General features: G+C 43.1%; 1 protein-coding gene across 1 annotated transcript in view; it reads right to left on the bottom strand.

Annotated features, from left to right (window-relative positions):
• LOC143283869 (CD109 antigen-like) overlaps positions 1 to 26,775 on the bottom strand; it is a 45,693-nt gene that overhangs the window by 6,429 nt on the left and 12,489 nt on the right. The window contains exons 11-30 of the mRNA XM_076590248.1: positions 26,511 to 26,589; positions 25,192 to 25,395; positions 24,426 to 24,665; positions 20,674 to 20,784; positions 18,871 to 18,936; positions 18,127 to 18,348; positions 16,750 to 16,890; positions 14,948 to 15,034; positions 14,123 to 14,177; positions 13,741 to 13,822; positions 11,448 to 11,565; positions 9,292 to 9,405; positions 7,364 to 7,465; positions 6,041 to 6,184; positions 5,141 to 5,206; positions 4,081 to 4,219; positions 2,831 to 2,989; positions 2,377 to 2,452; positions 1,495 to 1,645; positions 229 to 306 (exon numbers count right to left, since the gene is read on the bottom strand). Of these exons, the coding sequence (XP_076446363.1) occupies positions 229 to 306; positions 1,495 to 1,645; positions 2,377 to 2,452; positions 2,831 to 2,989; positions 4,081 to 4,219; positions 5,141 to 5,206; positions 6,041 to 6,184; positions 7,364 to 7,465; positions 9,292 to 9,405; positions 11,448 to 11,565; positions 13,741 to 13,822; positions 14,123 to 14,177; positions 14,948 to 15,034; positions 16,750 to 16,890; positions 18,127 to 18,348; positions 18,871 to 18,936; positions 20,674 to 20,784; positions 24,426 to 24,665; positions 25,192 to 25,395; positions 26,511 to 26,589 (2,434 nt within the window). The remainder of the gene's footprint in view (positions 1 to 228; positions 307 to 1,494; positions 1,646 to 2,376; positions 2,453 to 2,830; positions 2,990 to 4,080; positions 4,220 to 5,140; positions 5,207 to 6,040; positions 6,185 to 7,363; positions 7,466 to 9,291; positions 9,406 to 11,447; positions 11,566 to 13,740; positions 13,823 to 14,122; positions 14,178 to 14,947; positions 15,035 to 16,749; positions 16,891 to 18,126; positions 18,349 to 18,870; positions 18,937 to 20,673; positions 20,785 to 24,425; positions 24,666 to 25,191; positions 25,396 to 26,510; positions 26,590 to 26,775) is intronic.

Consider the following 26,775-nt stretch of genomic DNA (forward strand, 5'->3'; position numbering starts at 1 on the left):
ATTTGCGTCATTGGAATGACCATGTTCCTTTGTTCACCTGAGTGCACAAGGCGAGACTGCCTGAAAAAAAATAATTTGATTTACATCGTACTTGTTTTTCCCATCATTCTATCTATACGCGCAATGACCTTATTTTTTGCGAAAGCGTGTACAGCGGTTATGGCTTGGTCACTGTACAGCCATGTACTATTTGAAATACAATGATTTAATGAAAAGTGAATCACTTACAACGTTGACATTGTTGTGTAAGTCTTGGATGGCGATGCTGTAGTAGGCTTCCAAGGCTTTTATGGTCATCACTTTACTCTGCAAAACAAACAGTTTACATAATACTAACAAACAGTTTATACAGTGATGGCCTAGAGGTAACGCGACCGCCTATGAAGCAAGAAAATCTGAGCGTGCTGGTTCGAATCACGGCTCAGCCGCCGATATTTTCTCCCCCTTCACTAGTCCTTGAGTGGTGGTCAGGACGCTAGTCATTCGGATGAGATGACAAACCGAGGTCCCGTGTGCACCATACACTTAGTGCACGTAAAAGAACCCACAGCAACAAAAGGGTTGTTCCTGGCAAAATTATGTAGAAAAATCCACTTCGATAGGAAAAACAAATAAAACTGCACACAGGAAAAAATTCCGAAAAATAGGTGATGCTGTAGTGTAGCGACGCGCTCTCCCTGGGAGAATTTCACACAGAGAAATCTGTTGTGATAAAAAGAAATACAAATACAATAATATTAATAATAACAATAATTATTATAATAATAATATATTGTACTGATATGGCGCAAACTTCCCATTTAATGGGCTCCAAGTGCCTACCATGAGACAATACATATACAATAGTGTATTATACCACACAAGAGCACATGAGAACACAGAAGTGGGAAAACAAAATCTCTATACAACAATGCAATACTACAAATTGCAGATACGAATGATCACAGGAAAAAGAGGCAAAATACACACACACACACACACACACACACACACACACAGAGCAAACACCGACCCACAAGCACACACACCACAGGAATACACCAATGGAGGCAGGACACAAGGGAAGTGTAGAGGGGTGGGAGGAGTCTGACAGAGAGGACTATGCTTCATCACATCGAAAGGCCATTTTGAACAGATGGGTTCAAAGTTTTCCTTTGAAAGAAGACAGAGCTGGTGAGTGCCAGAGTTCCAGAGGAAGAGAATTCCAGACAGAAGGTGTTTCATACTGAAAAGCCCTTTGACCAAACGTCTTTAAAGAGACTATGGGGACTTGAAGGAGCTTTCCTCCAGAAGGCCTGAGAGAATGGGATGGAGTGTAAATGTGAAGGACAGAAGAAAAGAAAGATGGAAGGGAACCATTAAAGTAGCAATAAACTAGTATGGCAATTTTGTACTGGATTCTGTACTGGATGGGCAACCAATGAAGTTGACGCAAGAGAGGGGTACACACACACACACACACACACACAAATACACACACACTAACACACTCACCGCCGCACTTGGCAGCCGATTAGGGGGGATAACAGTGCTGTTGCTGCCGTACGTCTGGAAGTATTTGAACAGCACCCCTGTGACCAGACTGTCGGCCACGTAGGTCAGCGGTTTGGCCATGGCCATGGCCTGCATGACCGTCATGTCCACCCTGCACGTGGAGAAAAGCCATTTGGTGCGCCGCAGAATGTGGAGATATTTCTGGTTTTTTTTCCTGTGTTATTATATGTTATAACTGTTGATCAGGGTGAAGAAGAAGATATACTGGTACCGGGGTCAATTTTGGTTTGGGGACCACTTGACAAGGCTGTTCTCTCATAATATGATCATACCGACGTCATCCACACTGAGAGATCCAGACACCTGCACCTGCAGTGTTGGTAAGTAAATTTGAGCAACACCCCAAAAGACGTCACCTGTGATGTGGATGACACTCAACTGTTTGGTCTCAGTTCTTCCCGTTCAAGCCTCTATCGCACTCAGCCCTGGGTAGGAGTTGGTGTGACGTCCAAGAATGACCCCACTCTCAAATCAACTCCAAGGAGTTTTGTTTTCTGGGCAATTCCTGAAATCACTCCAGCATGGAGTGAGTCTGGGTCGACTCCACCCTTGTCCTGACATGACTCCCACTCCTTAGATTAAAAAAAAAAAGTAAAATCATCCAGAAAGCGTAACTCAGTGTATTACAAGGGGAAAACAACAGGGAGGAGTTAATTTGGGGCATATATACCCTCTTGGGGTCCTGTGCTACTTGTAGAATACACTTGAGTAAATGCAGCAATAAAGGTACAAGATCATTTACACACACACACACACACACACACACACACACACACACAAGCAAGCACACACTCCTAACACCCCCAGAGTTAAATGCCGTACCAATCACGGACGGATGTAGAGCCAGGATATCGCCCGCTACTGCTTCCCCTCCAAAACGTCACCAGCCTCTGATAGCCTGAAAATGACGCCATTCATATGATCATTTAAAGAATATTAACAGACAGAAGAAAATTGGAAAATGTGTCTTGTTTTATCCGTTTTACAGACACAGACATAGACACACATACACTATCTACCGGTCTGTCTGCCAGTCTATCTATCTATTTACCTCTTTGTATGTCTGGTCTATCAATCCTTATTTGACTAATGGTTGAGACAGTAGCATACAATGCCATGGAGTCCAATCTTTTGTTCGTTAATACAAACATGCACGTACACACACCACAACACCCTCGCCTCCCCCTCACCCCTTCTCCTCCACACACATTAACCCCAATGCCCGCTCCCATCATACACACATACTTGCATACAAGGACACACATACACAGCCCACCTCGTCCAATTGGACCCTTCAGCTGGGGACCCTCCTCAGGCCGGAATTTGGCCATCAGGACAGGCAGAGCGAAGTGAAGCAGGGCCGCTAACTCCGTCCCTTCCTCCATTACGTCCTTTTCCGCCAGCGCCAAGGGGAGCATCAGGTCGCTGAATTTTTCTGTATCGGTGAACATCACACATACAGCGTGATAAGGACATAAATAAATAGATAAATAAACAAATGAAGAATACACACATATACATAAATACATCAATAAATAAGTCTGTCTGTCTGTCTGTGTGTATATTGATTATCTTTTTTTTTTTTAAAGTACAACACACATACAACATGATATATTAGCAAATAAATAAATGAATATAAAATATATATATATAGAAATAGTGGTAATGAATGATTTGTAATTACTAATTTGTAATATTTTCCTTTCATGTAAAGTGCCCTGAGCTCGTAGAGAGAGAAGGCGCTAAATAAATGTGCATTATTATTATTATTATTATTGTTGTTGTTGTTATCAGTAGTAGTAGTAGTAGTAGTACTAGTACTAGTATCATTATTATTATATATCTGACTGTATGTATGTATACTGATTATTATTAAAAAGTAATCATCATTATCATCTTAATTGTAATCATTATTATAATTATCATATTCATCATCATCATTATAATTATCATCATTAGTACTAGTAGTAGTAGCAGTAGTAGTAGTAGTGGTGGTAGTAGTACTAGTAGTAGTAGTAGTAGTGGAAATATCATATTCTGTTCGCCATCTTTTCTCTTCACTAAATGTTGCTACTTTTACTAACATAGATGTTTTTATCACACGCTCCCTCCAACCCCCCTTTTTTTTCTTTTTAGAATTTAAAGCAGATGTGGTACAGCGTACATGGATCAGACCAGATACTTCTGAAAATAATTCGTCATCATGAAGTTTGGATAAAACAGAACCCAAAAAGAATTTATACTCATACTGGTAACAGGGTGCATGTATTTTAAATCAAACATTATCTCCAGATCGTGACCAAACTTGAGATGTTTCATTTAATTTGATTTTCAGTGTATTTTGTTTTGCATCCAGATCCGCAAGATTTCCTGGGGTCGTTATCGGTTCTTTGCCGGATAACGTTTGTGTTGCCAGGATTTAGCGTTTGGTTGCAGTTTTAAGACAGATAGAAATCATGCATTTCAAGTCTGCAGTGAAAAGAAATGAAAGAAAAACAAAAACAAAAACAAAATCACGAGATTTACCTTGCATAGTGAGGCGGGTGGCCACTGTACCCGGCATGGCTGTTTTTGGGTAGGGATGGGCCACGGTGATGTCTTTGTTCAGGTGTCCGTCCACGTGGGTCAGGTCAGAAAAGGTGAAGGTCTTCTCCACCCCCCTAGGCTGTAGGAGGACCACATCAGACACTGACATTTAATGACTTAGGCCAACAGTCACTGTAAGAACATGTGTTTGGCCAACAGACCCTACCCTAAGTTAGGCCAACAGTCACTGTAAGAACATGTGTTTGGCCAACAGACCCTACCCTAAGTTAGGCCAACAGTCACTTTCAGAACTAGTGTTGGGCGAACAGTCACTGTAAGAACAAGTGTTAGGCCAACAGTCACTGTCAGAACTAGTGTTATGGTAACCGTCACCGTCAGAACTAGTGTCATGGTAACAGTCACTGTTTGTACAAGTGTCATGCCAACAGCCACTGTCAATACAAGTGTTCGGCCAACAGACTTTATCACCACGGGTGTTTGGCAAATAGATGCTGTTATAACAAGTGTCAGGCCAACTCCCTGGCCATGGAACCAAAACGTATCTTGTTAATTCTCATCTCAATTAAGCCAATTCTGTTCTGGAAGTCATACCTGAAATCTTCAAAACTTCCAGAAAAAAAGCATAACTGTTGAATTTTCTACAGAGATTCTGAATTAGCCTTTCTAGCTAGGCCATCTTACATCAGAAGTGAAGGTCTGTCTGTCTACTCACAGCAAAAGTGTAGGAGAACGGCACTGTCTGTTTACTCACAGCAACACTGTAGGGGAATGGAACAAACTATCTACTCACAGCATCAGTGTAGGTGAACGTCACAGTCTGTCTTCTCACAGTGTAGGAGAACGGCATGGTCTGTCTACTCACAGTGTAGGTGAATGGTAGTCTGTCTACTCACAGCCAGTGCAGGAGAACAGCACGGTCCGTCTACTCACAGCCAAAGTGGAGGAAAATGGCACAGTCTGTCTACTCAAGTGTTGGAGAACGGCACAGTCTGTCTACTCACACCCAGTATAAGAGAAACGGCACAGTCTGTCTACTCACAGCCACAGTGTAGGAGAATGGCACAGTATATCTACATACGGCCACTGTGTAGGAGAACGGCACAGTCTACACAATGTGTAGGAGAATGGCACAGTCTGTCTACTCAAAGTGTAGGAGAACGGCGCAATCTGTTTACTCACAGCAACACTGTAGGGGAATGGAACAAACTATCTACTCAGAGCATCAGTGTAGGAAAACGGAACAGTCTGTCTACTAAACAGCCACAGTGTTGGAGAACGGCACAGTCTGTCTTCTCACAGGGTAGGAGAATGGCATGGTCTGTCTAGTCAGTGTAGGAGAACGGTTGTCTGTCTACTCACAGCCAGTGTTGGAGAACAGCACAGTCTGTCTACTCACAGCCAGAGTGTAGGAGAACGACACAGTCTGTGCCTACTCAAAGTGTAGGAGAACGGCACAGTTTGTCTACTCACAGCCACAGTGTAAGAGAAACGGCACAGTCTGTCTGTCTATGCACAGTCACAGTGTAGGAGAACTGCTCAGTCTGATTACTCAAAGCGTAGGAGAACGGCACAGTCTGTCTACTCACAGCCACAGTGTAGGAGAATGTCTACTCACAGCCACAGTGTAGGAGAACGTCAAAATCTGTCAACTCACAGCCACAGTGTAGGAGAACGTCACAATCTGTCAACTCACAGCCACAGTGTAGGAGAACGCCACAATATGTCTACTCACTGCCACAGTGTAGGAGAACGCCACAATATGTCTACTCACTGCCACAGTGTAGGAGAACGGCAAAGTCTGTCTACTCACAGACACAGTGTAGGAGAACGGCACAGTCTGTCTGTCTACTCACAGCCACAGTGTAGGAGAACAGCACAGTCAGCCTGTCTACTCACAGCCACAGTGTAGGAGAACGGCACAGTCTGTCTGTCTACTCACAGCCACAGTGTAGGAGAACGGCACAGTCTGTTTTGAGGCCCCGCTTGTGACAAGCAGCTCCACCTCAGCAGTGCTGGTGTAGATGGGCGTGCCCACAGGGGAAGTCACCATGAAGAACACCTGCTTGGAGTTCTTGGCTGGCACCTGTTGATGATGAGGAGGAGGAGAATTGTGATAATGATGATGATGACGATGTTCATGATGTGATAACAACTAATAACAATAATGATAATACTGACAATGATCGTGATACCAAGACCAGCAACAACAAAAAGGGCGGCAATACTAATAATGTCTGTATGCTCGTGCGATCTGTTTGGTAGACGCCTGACCAGCAGCATAACCCAGCGCGATTAGCTAGGCCTTGAGAGCATATATATATATATATATATATATATATATATATATATATATATTTGTGTTCCTATCAGAGCTGGTCTCTTCTACAAAATTTTGTCAGAGGGCAACTCATTTTACCATGGATTCTTTTTCAGTGCGGCAAGCACGTGATACATGCGGGTTTTTTCGTCTCGTACGTATGACCAGACGCTCGGTTTGATTTTTCAAGTTAAACTGGGGAGAAAGGGCGAGAGCGGGAACTGAACCCAGACCCTCAAGGGCACTGCACTGACAGATGAGGGTCTTAACCATTCTGCCATCCACGGCAATATGAGTTGTCCTTGGCAAAATTTCAGAGTAAAATCCCCTCTAATAAAGGTGCGTGCGAGCGAGCGTGCGAGCGTGTGTGCGTGTGCGTGTGTGTGTGATGCATGGCTGGATGACACAGGAAATGAATAATGACTGCTTGATGGCAGCTCTCGCTCGGCTCCGCCCAGGTAGGCAGCATGTTGTGAAAATGACTCCCGTTGTTTGTAAACAGGTTAGAAGAAATAATTTGTATATACCCTTTGAAAAGGCGGTGACACGACAAGCCAAAACAAGCAAATGTAGGTAATATGGCACAACACGACACAGAGCAAGACAGGAGCGTACCGGTGTGCCTTTTGCATGATATGCCCACATCTAGACGCGGGCACATCCGACTGACCATTGTGTGCGTGCTCATACACAGAGACTGTGACACCTCGCCCCCCCCAACCACACACTTACACACACACACACACTGACACCACACACACACACACACGTGCGTGTGCGCAGGTGTGTACACGTACAAATTACACAGACACTGTGACACCTCCTCCCGCCCACACAAACACATGAGACACTTACACACACACACATACACAAACACACACACACGCGCACACACCAGACAGACAGACAGACAGACACACACACACACACACACAGACTGCAGACCGTCACAGTCTGGAGCTGATCCCCAGCAGTTGCCCTGAAGGTGGCGTTGTTTGACAGTTGAAGAGTCTGCACGTTGGCCTTGGCCTTTAGGGTCAAGGTCACCTGCACACGGCAGTCATGACAGTTGTTATCCAGCAGTCCTGTCCAGGAGTCTTGCACTACTAGTCGGTGAGATCGGACACTTTCAGTTTTAGTTTCGTTTCAAGATGGTGTCTGAACGTGCGGACAGATCCAAATACGCTATACCACATCTGCCATTAACGGCGGGAAACCCCCCCCCCAGGAGATGCCTGAGCTTCGCATTAATCAACGCGCAGATCAGGGCTTTGTCCTTGCTTTGTGTATACCACTGACACAAAAATGAAATAAAATGATACAACGAAAAGAGTAAATATATTGCAAATAAAGTCGTCAAGGAAAAGAGCCTGAGTTGAAGGCTTACGACTGAAACAAAAACAGGAACGTACATGGGTCCCGCTTAGAGAACGCGGACCACGCGGCATGCTCGCGCGCACACACACACACATACAAACGCACACACTGACACAAGCATTGCAAATGCACACACACACACACACACACACACACACACACACACACTACACACATAAAGAAACAAATTAAAAAAATACGAATGACAAAACACAGGGTATTATCTTTTGTCAACAGAAATTCTTTCACCCCAGTGCGTCACGTATTCCCCTGCATCCCTCCTTCCCCTTTCCACCCACTCCCCCTTTTCTGTCTGTCTCTCAGTTTCATGTCAGGGAGATGTCAAAACCCGCATACTGATCAGCTTGAAAATACAAGAACAACAAACGAACAAATACATAAAAAAAATTAAAAAGGAGCAGATGCCTGACCAGCATGGACACCCAACGCGCAGATAAGGCCTTGAGAGCCTACCCTACGCATGCATAAGACATGATTATAAACAGAAAAGAAGTAGATCAAACAAATAAGAAAATGCAATGAGACATAATATAATGAATGATCAACGGGAGGCAAATGATTGAAACAAATATAAGAATTTTCTCTGTGTTTGTTTCCCATCTGACTGGGAACGTTTTAGACGTTTTTCAACATTCATGATCAGTTTTTTTCTCTCGTTAAATTACCGACTTCCCCTTTGCGAACTCCATTAAGTAACATTCTTTAGTTATACATCTTTGTATTTCAAATATTCATCTCTGATTCTGCCCTCCCCATATCCTGTTTTCACAAACTCATTATATAACTCTCCACCCTCACCCTTCCCCTCTCATCTTTCTCTTATTTTCAAATGATTACATTCAAAAGTGAAAGATAATAATTTAACGATGCATGGATTTTGACAACCACCAGCACGTGTGACGAGACTGACTTACTGCCTTGTATGCCTTCTGGTGTGGAGGGCAGATTCAGTTTTTGAAGGAGGCGTTCGAACAAAACCATATGCGCTACACCACATCTGCTAGGCAGATGCCTGACCAGCAGCATAACCAAACGCGCTTAGTCAAGCCTTGCTGCATGCTTATATATTTTTGTGCCTATCACAGTGGATTTCTCCTAGAGAACTTTGCCAGAGGATGACACTCTCGTTGCCATGGGTTCTTTTTCCAATGCGCCAAGTGCTTGCTGCACACGGGAAGTCGGTTCGTCGTCTCACCCGACTGACTAGATGCTCAGTTTAATTTTCCAGTCAAACCTGGGAGAAAGGGCGAGAGCGGGATTCAAACCCAGACCCTCACGGACTCTGTGTATTGGCAGATGAGGGTCTTAATCATTCTGCCACCTTCCTCCTTCGGGGACAGCGACAAAGAACTGTCACTCTTGTCTGCTTTGGGCCAGTCCCTAAATGGTACAGCATCAGCAATTACCAGTCAGTGTGACGGGGCATTAAGTCATATTCCCTCCTTCTGTCTCTCCACACAACTAACTACACACACCTGTGAATCACTGTTTCTGGCGTTGTGCACAAAAGCGGTCAGCACCACCTGTTCACCGGAAACCACGTGGTCAGGCCCCAACAGCTCCCCATACACCTCATAGACAGCATCGATCTGAAAGTAAAACAGTGCAGCCGGCAGTCAACTGCCATGAACAATCTCTTGCTGCCGCCGTGGCGAAGTGGTTAGTGTTGCGGACTGGGGACTCGGGAGGACACGGGTTCGATCTTCACCAGAGGGTTTTTTTTTTCTTCACCCCGTGTCCAGCTCTATGGGTTCAAATGGGAAGACTGGGACCCATTAGTCGAGGGAAATCTACCTCACGGACTCGACTTTAGGAGTTCTGCTCTCAATTTTCCTGACTAACACTGCAGGTGTCTTGTGTCTCTCAGCCTGGTTGACGCCGGGATAAGTACAGCCTACGATGAGAGCACAGCCTTGCTAAATAGTCCCAAAACTAAACTGGCCTCCATAGCAGCATCTTAATCACCCCCACCATCATCATCGATTACTGAAACACAGAGAAAAAATGTCCCCAATTCTGGGGCATGAACATTGTTCTAACAACAGCAACAACAACGATAATGCTACTACTACTACTACCACTAATGATCATAGTACTAACAACAGCAACAACAAAAATATAAAATCGAACATCAAAGAGGGAGGCGGGGGGATTTGGGGGGTGGGGGGGAGGGGGTATTAGAGATATGTAAAACACTGAGTGTGCTTAGCCCTAAAAATTATTGTTATGGAGCAACGTAGTCCATTTCTGAACGACGTGTTTCATGTTCAAATGGGTTAAGCAGGTTCAGTATATCACAGCCTTTTTACGGCCATCGGGGCTGTGAATTGATATCCGATGTGTCTGGGGCTCAGCACAGGACGTAGCCAAAATCTCTCCCTCTCCTTCCACCATTCTAACCTTCCCCAACCGAAGTCAGGTACTGATTCACACCTAGATGGAGTGAGGAAAATAGGAGTAATGTTCATTTCCCGAGGACACAACACCATGCCCGAATGATGCCTCGAATCCAGGACACTGGTGAAGGCTTGGTCAGAAGTCCACAGCCATCTGATTCTACAACGGCGGCTTTTAGTTCAAATTGATTTCACCAAACAAATGACAATGAAAGATTAAAAGGACATCGCATCCGATGCACTGCAAGATGCAAAGAATGTCCATGTTGAATGATTCTGTTATCATAAATTTGAAATTGGTAACTTCAGTTAAAAAAAATGCTGATGAAAAATACATGTGGAATCCCTTCTCAAGTTATATGATTTTCATTAAACATAATTTATTATGCAATTACTGATACAATATTCTGTTCTACATTTTGCCTGTGATATGCATGTATTCGAAAGAAAGTTTCCAAGTGATTGATGACACTAAAAAATAATACGCAAGAGCAAAACACGACCAAAAATGAAAACCATTATTACGATGTCAACCATTGTTAAGTCTTCGTTTCCCTGCTGGTTATCCCTATCGCAGGCGCCTGAAAAACCATCTGAGAAAATAGAAGGTTCTAGTTACACCAGAATGTATATGAAATATGAAAAAAGATATTGAAGGGCACATAGGTGATGCTGCCTGCTATAATGATTTAATACAATGTTGCAGATGAACGTGACAATGTCAGGATTGTTGGACATGTCGCTGCTGTTAATTTTGTTACAAGGTGTGCAGGTGGGGGTGGAGGTGGTTACGTGTCTTCATAGTTCAGTTTTCAATTTCTCAAGGAGTCATCACTGCGTTCGGACAAATCCATAATTAATTATACGCTATACCACATCTGCTAGACTGATGCCTGACCAGCAGCATAACCCAAAGCGCTTAGTACATGCATTCTATTACTTATGTGCCCATCAGAGTGGATTTCTCCTCCAGAACGTTGCCAGAGGACAACATTCTCACTGCCATGGGTTCTTTTTCAGTGCGCCACGTCCGTGCTGCACACGGGCTCCCGGTTTATCGTCTCATCCAAATGACTAGACGCTCAGTTTGATTGTCCAGTCAAACCCGGGAGAAAGGGCGAGAGTGGGATTCGACCCCAGGCCCTCACGGACTGTCTGTACTGGCAGATGAGCGTCTCCACCATTCTTCCACCTTCCTCCTCTTCGTGATTTAAACGTGAAAGGCTAAGACAGACCTGCAGCGGTTGGTCGACAACAGCCACGTGACCAGCGTCATCGAAGGCAAATCCCGTCACTGACCACGTGGTCACGCTTTCCGGCAATGTCACTGTGAATGTCGCTCTGCCGTCAGACCTGGGAAAAAACAAAATAATGAAAACAAAGACTGTTAATGATAATAATAATGAATGATGATGATAACAACAACAATAATAATAATAATTAAAAACAATGATAATGATAGTGCTGATAATGATAATAATAGCAATAATTTTAATGCTAATATTATATATATATATATATATATATATATATATATATATACATATATATATATAAGTAAATAAAAGAAAGATGATAGTACAACTGCTGCTTCAACTGCAAAAAGATAGTGTGAGACAAAGATCACACATACAGAGACAGACAAACACGGACACACACAGACATGCAGACAGAGACAGCACACAGACAGGAGCCGTACTCAACCAGTGCGCGTGGAAAAGTGTGGACGATTCATGCACGCTGTACCAAATAGACCTATGCTTGAAATTTTTTTTTTTAATATTTTTTTTATTTAAAACAACAAATGCCTGACTTACTCATAAACACAACGCACTGATCAGGCCCGGAGATCTTACCATAGGGTTGTATTAAATATTAACCCGAAACGAAATAAAACAAAGAAAAACAAAACAAGCAAATTAGTTCATCAAAATAAGGTTAAAATGTCAGTATACCTACATGTATCCAAATGGTAAAATGATTGAAACAAAAATGTATCCACCAAGGCAGACTGGAATCTGGTCACATCCTTTTTGTTTTATCCAGTGGTTGTTGTTCATTTATTTTTATTCTTTTCACAAAGGGTGATTTTAGACGGAACAAAGGGGTTGGGGTGTTGAGGATGGAACATTGAAGGGTTTTGTGGTACAATGAAAACAAAATGGGAAAATAACTTTTAGTGTATATGCTGTGTGTGCGTAGACGCGCGCGTATGTAAATGTGTGTACACATGCGCGTGTGGATGTATGTACGCGCGCGTGTGTGTGTGTGTGTGTGTGCGTGTGTGAGCGTGTGCGTGTGTGAGCGTGTGCATGTGTGTGTGCGTGTGTGTGCGCCTGTTTGTGATGATAATGCTTTAATGTTTTCATATGGGTTATGATTTTTTTATAAGAAAGGAAAATAAAGCATCCAGCCGCCGTGGAAAAGTGGTTAGCTTAAGACTGGGAGGATGCGGGTTTGATTCCCAGCGGAGGTGGGTTTTATTTCGGCCCGCGGCTAGCTCCTTCCCAGAGTTAAAAATGCTATGGGCTTAAACGAAAAGACTGGGACCACATAGTCGAGTATCATCCACTTCACGGATGCGCCTTTGTGTGTGTTGCTTAAATTTCCTGATCAATAATACAAGTGTCTGTATCGCTCGGGCCTGGTTAACGCCAGGATATCATGAAAGGAAGCGTTTAGCCTTTTCACGTAACCCCAAACCCAAAATGGACCCCTATAGTAGGGTCGTCGTCGTCGTCATCATCATCATCTTCAATATAGAAAAATAATATACCTGGTAGGTATACTCTGTGGACGTTTCTGTCATGTTCTCATGGTGACAACAGTTTCAATCCACCTCTACTTCCATGTTTGGGGAGAGTTCCAGCACAGTCTTCAGTTTCAGTAGATTCATGAGGGTGTGTCGTTGGAAGGATGTGGTGACAGTTCCCATTCTATAGTGGATACGCTGATTTATTCTGGCACCATGAAAAAGCGATTATTGTCGTCAGTATGATGGAAGGGGGTGTGGGGGACTTAATAAGAGGTGCCCTGTGTATTCTGTCACATAACAGACACTACTGAACACCACCGAAGTGACTCAGCAGCAGTGCAGGGCCTCCACTGGAGTGTGGCGTCCCGACGACCTAACATCGATAGTTCCTTTTGATCTGCCGGCGCTGGGACTACAATGGATGAACGAGAATGTGGCTGTCTATGGGGGACTCGGAATGAGCGACGAGGGCATAGTGCCACTGAAACTGCACATGATGGAGCAGCAAAACAACAACAACAACAACAAACGACGACTAAATGAATAAATAAATTAACAAACAAATGAATAAATCAATTAATTCATTAGTAACTGACTGACTGATTAACAAGAAAAATTAAAGAAGCCCGACATATATAAATACCAACTTCTTGGACTGTTTGTAGAAGGCCCACCACTAACCTCCTCCACCTCCACCCACTCCCACCCCCCAAAAAGTTCATACACAATGGTTGGTGGTTGATTTTTTTTTTATTTTATTTTATTTTTTTTACCCAGTGGTGTTGGTTCCCAGGTACACGGTGTTGGGTTTCTCGGTGCTTCCCTGTTCCGAATACGCCGTTTCTTTCACTGGGGCTGCCACGAGTAAAAGAAAAGAAAAAAGGGCTTATGTTTGGTTGAGTGCGGGACTTGTGTAATAATTCTTCTCTGTCGATACGGCCTCCAATGTTTGTGTGGATAAATGCCGCATATTCTGTTTCTCAAGATATACGGAAATTCATTCTTGTCAATGTTCTGAGAGAGAGACACAGAGAGACAGACAGAGAGAGAGACAGAGAGACAGAGACAGAGATAAAGATACAGTGACAGACAGACAGGGACAACAAAGAAACTGACTGCCAGAGAAAGTCAAGGCAAAAACATGAAGGAACTCACTGGTTGGTTGAGCACGTGACAACACTCCACCGTTCATCAGCAGTAGATGGGGGAGCTGCACACACACACACACAGATATATATATATATATATATATATATAGAGAGAGAGAGAGAGAGAGAGATGTATATATATATGCACATATATATATATATATATATATATTAGAGAGAGAGAGAGAGAGAGAGAGATGCATGTATGTATGTATGTAGTTAGGCAAGGAGCAAAGTGAGAGCCGTATTATCAATGGTTTCTCCTTTGCCATCGGAAATCATTTAAAGCTTATGTTTTTTGTGAAGGACCGAGTCTCTTAAACTAGGAGGCAAAATTGCACTGGCTCTTGGTGCTGCAGCCTTGGGGGCTAGTGGGCCTTTGGGAACAATCCCAACGCCAACTGTCCTGAAACCCTCTTGGCCTAGAGAGTGGGGATGTAACTTGGGCAAGACACTCTCAACTATTACCAAATTCTAGCGCTGATTGTCGGGACAGCAGTTGCCTCCTCTGCTGCTCTGGTGGTCACAGTCAGATACGACTATCGTACATGTATGTATGTATGTAGGTAGGTAAGTTGGTAGGTAGGTAGGTATGGATAACACTGTGTATGTATCTAGGTAAGTATATAATTATGAATGCGTGTTTGTGAATGTATATGTAAAAATATATATGTTTATATCTATGTTCATTGACGTAACGGACTGTAACTTCGCTGTGAATTCTGGTGTTGTCCTTCGTGCACGTGAATGTGTTTTCAAGTGAACAAATAATTATCAGATAAAACAAAGTGTCAAGAGAAAAAAAAAGCCTGGGTTAAGAAAGAGGACTCACGGCAAAGGACCCTGTGCCGTGTGTGGAGGAGGTGGCTACAGCGCCCTTCAGCGGCATTACACCGGTCTGCAGCAACTTACTGGTCACCTGCAATGGAGTCATCATCATCTGTCTGCCGTCCGCAAAGATCAGCACCTACTACGTCAATAATTTGAACAGAACTTCACCAATCTTAATAACTTTCCAACTAAGCAGCTAACAAAACACAGGACCTCATTGATCTTAAGCAATTTTTCCAACTAAGCAGCTATCTAATAAAATACAGAACCTCACTGATCTTAAGTACTTTCCAACTAAGAACCTCACTGACCTGAAGTACTTTATAACTAAGCAGCCAATAAAGTATAGAATATCACCGATCTTAAGTACTTCTCCTCCAACTTAGAAGCTAATAAAATACAGAACTTTACCAATCTTAAGTACTTTCTAACTAAGCAACTAATAAAATAAGGAACCTTACCGATCTCACGTATTTTTACAACTAAGCAACTGATAAAATACGGAACCTTACCAACCTAAGTACTTTCCAACCAAGCAGCTAATAAAATACAGAATATCACCGATCTTAAGTACTTTCCAACCAAGCCGCTAATAAAATACTGAATATCACCGATCTTAATTAAGTACTTTCCAGCTAAGCAGCTAGTAAAATACAGAATATCACCGATCTTAAGTACTTTCCAGCTAATGAAGTACAGAATATCACCAATCTTAAGTACTTTCCAACTAAGCAGCTAATAAAATACAGAATCTCGCCGACCGAGTCCGGGGTCACGTATAAATTAACCAACTTCAACTGAACACCTTACCGTTAGCTAAACTAACTGATCGACTAACAAACTCTTTTAATTTCACTCCTTGACTGCTGAAGCTTGGTGACATGGGATCAGTGTGACACGAGTGTAGAGTGATGGCCTAGAGGTAACGCATCCGCCTAGGAAGCGAGAGAATCTGAGCACGCTGGTTCGAATCACGGCTCAGCAGCCGATATTTTCTCCCCCTCCACTAGACCTTGAGTGGTGGTCTGGACGCTAGTCATTCAGATGAGACGATAAACCGAGGTCCTGTATGCAGCATGCACTTAGCGCACGTAAAAGAACCCACGGCAACAAAAGGGTTGTTCCTGGTAAGATTCTGTAGTAAAATCCACTGCAATAGGAAAAACAAATAAAACTGCATGCAGGAAAAAATACAACAACAAAAAATGGGTGGCGCTCTCAGTGTAGCGACGCGCTCTCCCTGGGGAGAGCAGCCCGAATTTCACACAGAGAAATCTGTTGTGATAAAAAGAAATACAAATACAATTACCATTCTTTGTGAACATTTCCGACACCGGTGTCACTGATGAGTAATGCAAGTCCAAGAGAAGCAAGTTCAAATACGAAATGGTAACTGATCCCCTGAACCTTAAACTCTCCCCAAAAGATCAATGTGGAGACAAAAGAATCTTCAGCGACGACTGTAATCGTCAGCAGCAATCGCGGAATTAACACAGCATACAAATCAAATCTCATCGTGAAACAACAGGCACTACTGAGCACCACCGAAGTGACTCGGTCGGCAGCAGTACAGGGTCTCCTCTGGTGTGTGTGGCCTCCTCACGACCAAACATGGCCTGCCAACGCTGGAACTGCGACAGACGAACCCGGGTGTAGCCGAGTATTGGGGGGGGGGATTCTGAATAAGCGGCATGGGAGTAATGCCACTGAAATGGTGTAGATAATGGGATAACAACTACAAGAGGTATATATATATATGAGAGGTAAGAAAAAACAATCAAACCAGCAACCAACGAATCTCACCGATCCAGGCGTGACGACCTGTCCACTGGCCCCGTTGCTCTCCTCCACCAACACACCCACATGAGCCCCTGCCCTGGCCTGCAATGACAGCGTCACTTCCTGTCCCGGTGTGACGCGCTGCGCGTCTGACGTCACGGAAACCTGAAATGACGTCATGAATGTAGTCTTAATCAAGTGTTTTCAGCCCTGCTTGTGATGTGTGGGCGTAGGTGTGGGGTCCAATAATTATGGTTGGTGTTACGTTCCAGAAATTAACATTGTCGGAGGTACTTTTTTTTTCTTTGCAAATACTCAAATGCGATGGGTTTTTTTTTGTTTTTGTTTTGTGTGTTTGTGTGTGTGTGTGTTTTTTAATAATCATATGTGTGGATTACTGTAAAGAATTTCGGACTGCGATGCCCAGGACTCTAACACAATGCAATGCAACGCAGTATGATACAATACAAAAACACCACAACGCAACGCAGCATGATACAATACAATGCAGTAACACCACAACCTAATGCAATGCGATGCAACGTTATACAATCATATAATCAACCACTGACCAACACCGTGCCATATGACGGCCTACAACGCGGTAACTTCCTAATTCAGTGTAATTAATTCTGTTAACTATTTAAACCAAAAAAATGTGCGTACGTTTTGCGATGCAGACACTGACATGTAGCGTGTTATCCGCCCTTGTAATAAAGGGTTAGGCTTTAAGAAAAAAACAACAACTGCGAAATGGCCAATATCATGAATGCAAACCTACGCTGCTTTTTGCATTGTTTATGAGGACAAAAACGAAAAATGCAAAACTGTGGCTCGCACACAATGAATGAACGCGTCAGCCACACGATAGTTTGGACCAGCACATTAGTGTAACGACTGTGTATGTATCAAATTCAAGTACAATAACACTCAAAATCGAGTCGGAACACCCCCCATCCCCCCACTAAAACTGGGTTACAAGATCTACTAATTGTGAAATCGCTTCAACAGTCTATGGAAGTGACTTGAAATAGTTCCCTGGCATTAGGATACTAAAACAGGATATTTTAATCCTACAATGCGGTAAAGTCCTATTTCAGCATCCGAAAGACAGGAAATCAGGAATCTATTTTACCGGCAGTTTTTGTTCATGTATGAAACGATGTTACCATCAGTAGATGTTGTAACCCATTTTCAGTGGATTTCAGCTCTTATTTTGTACGTTATTTTACTCAATTTGATGCAGATTCAGTCTATAAACTAACGTGCTGCCATCCTGCTTTTTCCCGTTTTGGTCCCACAAACTATGGAAATGTGACCAACAGCTGCAATAATTTAGGACGCTAACCCTACCAATGCTGTGCAAGGCAACACTCTGCAATCCTGCAGCCCAGCACTGACCGTGTCGTCCAGCAGACTGTCCACACGGATGGCCATACTGTCGCTGACCACTTCACGGATGGTGGCATCACGCTCCACCAGGTGATAGGCGATGACCTCCGTCACAGGGGTCATGTCCCAGGTCAAGGTCAGGCTGAACTCGGCGCTGTGCGCATCTCCGGAAGTGAAGATGTTGGCCAGGGTCGGCTGCACTGCGGAGATGATTCTGCCCCTGGACACTGCCTGAACATATTTTTTTAAACATTATTTAACGTGAAAGTGGATTGGAAAAAAAAAACAAACAAAAGAACAGCTGTCAAACCACTACTCTTCTTCTTCTTCATAAAACATTATCAAAGAATGACAATTTGTCTCATGATTATCGCCTTTCTGACTGAAGAACGAAGCAATGTCAGAGGTTCGACTACGATAGACAGGGAAGGAGGGGGAGGGGGATACGAAGAGTGAGGGAGAGAGCGAGTGAGAGAGATGAAGGTAGGAGAGAAGTGACAAAAGAGAAGAGGGAAGAGAGCGGGGAAAATAGACATTCATCCTTATATATATATATATATATATATATATATGTGTATGTGTGTGTGTGTGTGTGTGTGTGTGTGTTTCTTTTTTTCGTTTTTTTTCTTTTTCTTTTTTTTTTTGATAGCATTTAAGCAGACAGAGCTGGAGGCATAGAGATGGGAGATACTGAAGGAACAATGTTACGGAGGCATCACATACACAAAAACACCCTCTCACAACTTCCCTCACCTCCACAGTGAGGTCACTGAAAGGTTGGCTGGACAAGACGCGGAATCTGACGTCCGCGTTCTTTGCCTGCAACGAGAGCAGTGGTGATTAGAACACCTACTTGCCAACCCAGCTGACTGGGCCAGGCACACCAAAGTACAATGACAGTATCAAATTCATCAAGCCCACTAACATTCTTTTTAACTGATGATTGAACGAAAGTGTGAAGAAGAAAAAGAAGAAAGGGCGATGAATGAAGATGCGAAAAGAAAGAAAGAGGAAGAAAAAGATGAAGAAGAACAACAGCAGCAATAACAACACGAAGAAGAAGGAGAGGAACAACAAGATACAAAAGAAAGACGCAAGGAAGGGGGGAAAAGATGAAGATGACGTGTGGAGTGACTGCCAAGAGGTAACGCGTCCACATAGAAAGCAACAGAATCTGAGCGCAATGGCTGGAATCACAGAAAAGGCGCCAGCATATTCTCCCCCTCAACCACACCTTGAGTGTTGGTCTGGACGCTGATTGTTCGGATGAGATGATAAACCGAGGTCCTGTGTGCAGCATGCACTTAGCGCATGTAACCCACGGCAATAAAAGGGTTGTCCCTGGCAAAATCCTGTAGACAAAATCCACTTCGATAGGAAAAACAAATGAAAAACTGCAGGGAGGAAAAAATACAAAAAAATGGGTGGCGCTCTCAGTGTAGCGATGCGCTCTCCCTGGGGAGAGCAGCCCGAATTTCTCACAGAGAAATCTGTTGTGACAAAAAAAAAGTAATACAATACAATTATAAACACGACGATGCCTAACAGTGATCAAAGTTATCATGATCCGACAGCAATAACAATGATTATGATGATAACAACAGTGAAAAATTACGATGAAGATCACACACACACACGTGACGTGCGTGCATGTGCATGCGTCCGTGTGTGTGTGTGTGTGTGTGTGTGTGTGGTGTGGTGTGGTGCAGTGTGGTGTGGAGTGGTGTGTGTGTGTGTGTGTAATATATCTGTGCTGTTGTCTTAGGTTAATGGAAATGTGAGTGTGTGTGGTGGGCGATTCAAGAGAATAGGGATGGTGGGGGGTAGGGAAGGGTGTGGAGGTGTGATGGTGTGGGTCAAAATGTTGTACCCCTTTCACCTGAACCGTCCAGTTATCTTATTTCATCATTATTTTTTTATGGAGACTTCGTGTGTGAATTGTAACTGTGCACCTTTTATACCAGCATACATATTTTAACTACGATTGCTCCTGTCTCAGTTGTTTATAAAGGCGTTGGTGTGTGCGTGCTGGATGGTCAGAATTGTATCTCTGGTAAAAATGTGTGATTTCGTGGGCCTCGTAAATTGTGCCTTTCTTTGTGTGTGTTAACGATTGTTCTTTTGTGACTTGTCATGATTCTTTTCTATGTTTCTGTTTCTATTTTCATGGACTCATTTTCAGCGTAGGGTTTGTGAAGCGGTTAGAGCTTGCCTCAGTTTCTATTACGGCGCTATATAAACATAAATACTACTACTACTGCTGCTGCTAAGAAGAAGAAGAACAACAACAATACTACTATTAATGATGATGGTCATGATATATGCTACTACAACAACAACTACAGCTGCTGCTACTACTACTGCTACTGATGATGATGATGATGGTGATGATGATGACGCTGATGGTAGTAATGATAATGATGATGATTATAGTAATGATGGTGATGTTGATAGTAATGATGAAGAATAAGATGAATATGATGATGATGATGATGATAGTGATGATAACAGTAATGATGATGATAATGAAGACAGCGGTCAAGACTGATGACTGACCCGGCTGACGGCAGGCACACTGTCCATCAGGTAAATCTGCAGGTAACTGTCACTCTCCGAGTGCTGTGCCTGCTGCAGCGTCAGCTTCTTCTGCACACCTTGAAACGTCACCTGCCACCACACACCAATCAAACTGTGATAATGATAATAATAATGATAATAATAATGGATACTTATATAGCACACTATCCAGAAATCTGCTCCAGGTGCTTTACAAAAACGCGTTTGTTAACATAAAACATTACATCAATGTTACATACACACACCAAAATATAACTAAACACACACACACGTGCGCGCGCGCGCACACACACACACACGCACACACACACACACACACACACACATACACACACACACTGCATACATACAATTAAACAATGCATGTGTATCTAACAGCTACCCTAACACATACACACACATAGGCAGGCACAAACGTACATAAACGCACGCACACACAATACACATTCATATACATGCATGTAGTTATGTACACATACATATGTATACATACATAGTCAAGCACAGCTAACACAAAGGAAGTGGACCTGCCACAATTGAACTTATTGCTGAGGGAAAAGGTGAATTTTGAGACGAGATTTAAAAGATGCGAGGGAATCAGAATGACGGAGGTTATCAGGGAGCTTGTTCCACGTCTTTGGTGATTGAAAAGAAAACGATCTGTGTCCATAACAACAACACCAATAATGATGATGGTGATTATAATAATAATGTATGATAGTCTAGTTCGACCATGACCACTGAAACAGCAGAGGAGGTAACTGCTGTCCCAACTATTTGGGCTAGAATTCGATCAAAATGGAGAGTGCCTTGCCCAAGTTACATCCCCACTGTCTCGGCCATGAGGGTTCTGGACAATCGGCGTTGGGATGGTTCCCAAAGGCCAACTAGCACCCAAGGCTGCAGCACTAAGAGCCAGTGCAGTCTTGCCTCCTATTTTGAGAGTCATAGTCCTTCACAAAAGACTATGCTGTAAACGAATTCCCACTGCAGTGGAGAAACCATTACCACACAGTTCTCACTATAACAACAACAATAGCAATAACAACAACAGCAATAATAATACTGAGGATAATAATCTATAAAACGCATAAAAACGTTCAAACAAAAATGTGAATTCGAAACGTAGATACTGCACGTTCTAATTCTTCTTTAAAAGACACTCTGTGTGTGTGTGTGTGTGTGTGTGTGTGTGTGTGTGTGTGTGTATGTGTGTGTGGAAAAGCTTAAGGGTTCGGTACAAGATGGAAGAAGATGACAGAATGGTTAAGTCGCTCATCTGCCGATACAGTGTCCGCGAGGGCCTGGTCTGCCGATACAGTGTCCGTGAGGGCCCGGTCTGCCGATACACAGTGTCCGTGAGGGCCCTGTCTGCCGATACACAGTGTCCGTGGCCCTGTCTGCCGATACACAGTGTCCGTGACCGATACAGTGTCCGTGAGGGCCCTGTCTGCCGATACACAGTGTCCGTGAGGGCCCGGTCTGCCGATACAGTGTCCGTGAGGGCCCTGTCTGCCGATACAGTGTCCGTGAGGGCCCTGTCTGCCGATACACAGTGTCCGTGAGGGCCCGGTCTGCCGATACAGTGTCTGTGAGGGCCCGGTCTGCCGGTACAGTGTCCGCGAGGCCGGTCTGGTCCGTGAGGGCCCTGTCTGCCGATACACAGTGTCCGTGAGGGCCCTGTCTGCCGATACACAGTGTCCGTGAGGGCCCGGTCTGCCGATACAGTGTCCGCGAGGGCCCGGTCTGCCGATACACAGTGTCCGTGAGGGCCCTGTCTGCCGATATACAGTGTCCGTGAGGGCCCGGTCTGCCGATACAGTGTCCGTGAGGGCCCGGTTACAGTTCCCGCTCTCGCCCTTTCTCTCAAGTTTGGCTGGAAAACCAGACTGAGCGTCTAGTCTTTCGGATGAGACGACAAACCAAGTTCCAGTGAACAGCACGCACTTGTCGCACTGAAAAAGAACCCATGACAACTAAAAGGTTGTCTTCTGGTAAAATTATGTACAAAGAAATCTACTCTGATAGGTACACAAATAATACATACGCATGCACTCGAGGTCTGACTAGAGCGTTGGATTATGCTGCTGGTCAAGAATCTGCTTAGCATATGTGGTGCATGGAATAGGGAATTTCCCGAACGCAGTGACACATTGAAGAAACAGAAACAAACGCCCTGATCAGCGTGATGGATTGTGTGTGTGTTGTGTGTGTGTGTGTGTGTGTGTGTGTGGTGAAGTGGTGGCCACGTGGTACAGCGCCTTACTACGACACGAGTGTCCACGGGTTCGATCCCCAAACTACAGACCAGGCTTTATACGCCTGCCGACCCTCCCTGCCCCCTTCAGTGGTGGTCTGGGTTCCAGTCTTCCTCATGAGAAGATAAACCTAGGTCCTATGTTGGTGTGTAGCATGCACTCAGCGCATGTCACAGAACCAACGGCAACAAAAGTGTTGTTCCTGGCAAACTTCTGTGGAATACAATACAACACAATGCAATACAATGTAAAACAATACAATACAATGCAGTGCGATACAAAACTAAACAATATACTGCACACAACACAAAACAGCCCAATACACGACAACACAACACAAAATTTTACAATGCAATACAACACAACACAATATATTGCAATACAATACGATACACCATGCAGTACAACACCACACGATACTACACAACACAATACAATACTATGGATAAATTCACACGCTTTGACGCAAATATAACAAAATCGTCACATGCTGCTGTGGAGGAGTACAACTCTCAAATACGCATGGACTCTTTGAATGTGAGACCTCAAAGTCCTTTTTACCTAGATTCTTGGGGAAAACATCCCTCAAAGATGTTGTCGATAATTTCATACTGATGTTGAAATATTTCTGAAAGTTTGCTTCGTAGTCCAGTTGGAAATTTTGATTATTTTTTTTTATTTACCTCCTTTGTATATAGATCTCTCTCTCTCTCTCTCTCTCTCTCTCTCTCTCTCTCCCTCTCTCTCTCTCTCTCTCCCTCCATCTAAAATCACAATGACAGATGACGGAAGATTGTCAGAGAGTCACCAGTGGTGCCTCCACAACACCACCCGGGATTACGAAACCGATGATGATGAAAGTAAAGAGAAACAGAACTGACCATCAGACCGATGATGATGATGATGATGATGAAAGTACGAGCGTAAAGAGAAACAGAACTGACCATCAGACCGATGATGATGATGATGAAAGTAAAGAGAAACAGAACTGACCACCAGACCGATGATGATGATGATGATGATGATAGTGATGATGAGAGGAAGAGAAACAACTGACCACCAGACCGATGATGATGATGATGATGATGATGATGACGAAAGGAAAGAGAAACATAACTGACCACCAGACCGATGATGATAATGATGAAAGAAATGAGAAACAACTGGCCACCAGACAGATGATGATGATGATGATGATGAAAGGAAAGAGAAACAATTGACACAAGACCGATGATGATGATAGGAGAGAGAAACAACTGACCATCGTGAACAATTGTAAAACATTAAAAGAAGAAAAAGGTGTCCATTAGTATGAAAACACACAGACAAGAGTATTGTGAAAGAAAGGGTTGCAATAGAGAGAGAGGGAGAGAGAGACAGACAGAGACAAGAGAGGTGGACAAGACCTTCCACCCACAAACAAACATACAAACAAGCAAACAAAAAAACAAAACAAAACAAAAAAGAACTGACCACCAGATCGATGCTGGTCACGTCCTCTGGAATGTCCAGGTCCAGGGACAAAGCCCCGGAGTCTGGCAGCGTCAGCCTCCGGGCCAGAATCGGGTAGGTACCCGAGTAGGAGGACGAGCGGTATCCCGCCTGCCCCGCCATCTGGCGGAAGTAGTGGCCCACGCCGTACACGTAGACAGCGCTGTAGGGGCTGTCTGAGGGCACGTGCAGAGGTTCGTCCGCGTTGTTGGTGATCTTGATCTGGTGTCAGTCACACGTCAGTTACAGTGTTACCAAATAACTGTGTAACTGAGTTAGTAAAAATTAGAACAATCAATCATCCTTTGCCTGTTGATACACGGCGTTTTGACAACGTACCCAGAAATGAAAGAACCTGTGATAAATGCTCCACAATCGACACGGCTGATGAGTTTCGCTATTTGTTTGTGTGCCCTTTTCTTGAAAGCACCAGACAAAAATGTTTTTTCTAGATATTACAGAATTCGCCCAAATTCCATTACTTTCTACATACTTAAAAAAAACAACAAAGGAATACTGCTAAAACTTAAACTTTTTGTTTCTTCTGTACGTAGTTCTATTCATTAATATTTTATCTATTGGTAGGATTTTTTTTTTTTTTGCTTGTTTCTGTTATGAGTGAAACGTTACTTGTTAATGTGTAATTATTATTATTATTATTATTGCTTTTATTTTATTTTATTTTATCCGAGTGGACTTGAAACCCTCTTAAAATCGTTTCGTTTCGTTTCTTTTCCAACAAACTCACATAGGCGGTGAAGGGCAGTCTGGGTTTGTACACAGCAGGCGTCTGCTCTGTGAACTGGATCTTGACGTCACGCTCGTAGACCTTGACCTTGGCCTCCCCCATCCCCTCCATCCCTGTCTCCTCGTCAGTCACGCGCACGGACACAATGGTGTCGGCGACCTTGAGGGCGGAATAGGGGAAGGTGAAGGTCGCGCTCCCGTTGAACTGGAACAGAATTGTGACATGTCGTTTTATGGTCTATATATGAAACTGAAAAAAAAACCCACCCATCCATTTCAAAAACAAAAACAAAAAACATTAACAACAACAGGAATAATAACAACAGCAACAACAACAACAACAACACACACACACACACACACAAACAACAACAAACAAACAAAAAACACACAAGAAAACTGCAACAACATTTTGCGTTCCATTATAATTTTGGCTGTCAACAAACATATCATTTTCAGAGAAAATGAAGCTGTTAAAGTTAAACACACACACACACACACACACACACACACACATATATATATATATATATATATATATATATATATATATATATATATACTCACACACACAGGTATTAAATAGATTCATACTATCAATATTTACAAATGTAATCCAGCAGTAACCCGTGCGACAGAACAGAACAGTGCGACAATAAAACTGTGCTCACTACAAACCACACGGTTTTCAGCACATCTAAAACACCAGCTGGGAAACACAAACTGAGTATTAATGGGGAAAAAATGTGTGTGGAAAATACGATTCCCCCCCCCCCCCCCCCCCCAATGAAGAAGGCATGTGAATCACTAAACAGGGGGACAGGAAAAAAAAAAAAAAAGAAAGAAAAAAAAAGCACGCTGGCTCTCAAGGACCTATATGCAATTTAGGCAACATTAAAAAATCTCTCTCTCTTTTATGTACACACATACACACACACACACACATATATATATATGTATATATATATATATAATCTCTCTTTCAATATGTGTATATATATATATATATATATATATATATATATAGATAGATAGATATATATAATTATATATATAATCTCTCTCTCTCTCTACATATACATATATATACATACATGCTAGGTGCAGTCATTTCATCATTTCATCATATCTATCTATCTAGCTATCTATATCTATATACAGTGATAAGAAACTCTTTGAAGACCTTGTACTGTCCAGCTCTCCCTATGGTTTCTTATCAATATATATATATATATATATATATATATAGAGAGAGAGAGAGAGAGAGAGAGAGAGAGAGAGGGTTAGGTGCAGCCATTTCATCGAACATCTTCAGCTTACCGGGATGGTCAATGACACGGTGGAACCCGAGCTGAGGAGGATGTCTGCCGTCCCCTTCACCCCCACCCCCATTGGGTAGCTGACGTGAAACCAGATTCATGATGATGATCATAATTAAAATGATAATGAAGACAGCAACAGTGTTTAAAAAATGATGATGATGATAGTGACGATAACGATACCAATAACGTACAAAATAGCATTCAAAATAAGCATATCAATGACCATAGGTCTTAACCATAATCACAGACATAATGTTCTTAAT

Source organism: Babylonia areolata, chromosome 7, assembly GCF_041734735.1.
Source record: "Babylonia areolata isolate BAREFJ2019XMU chromosome 7, ASM4173473v1, whole genome shotgun sequence".
NCBI classification, from domain to species: Eukaryota; Metazoa; Mollusca; class Gastropoda; order Neogastropoda; family Buccinidae; genus Babylonia; species Babylonia areolata.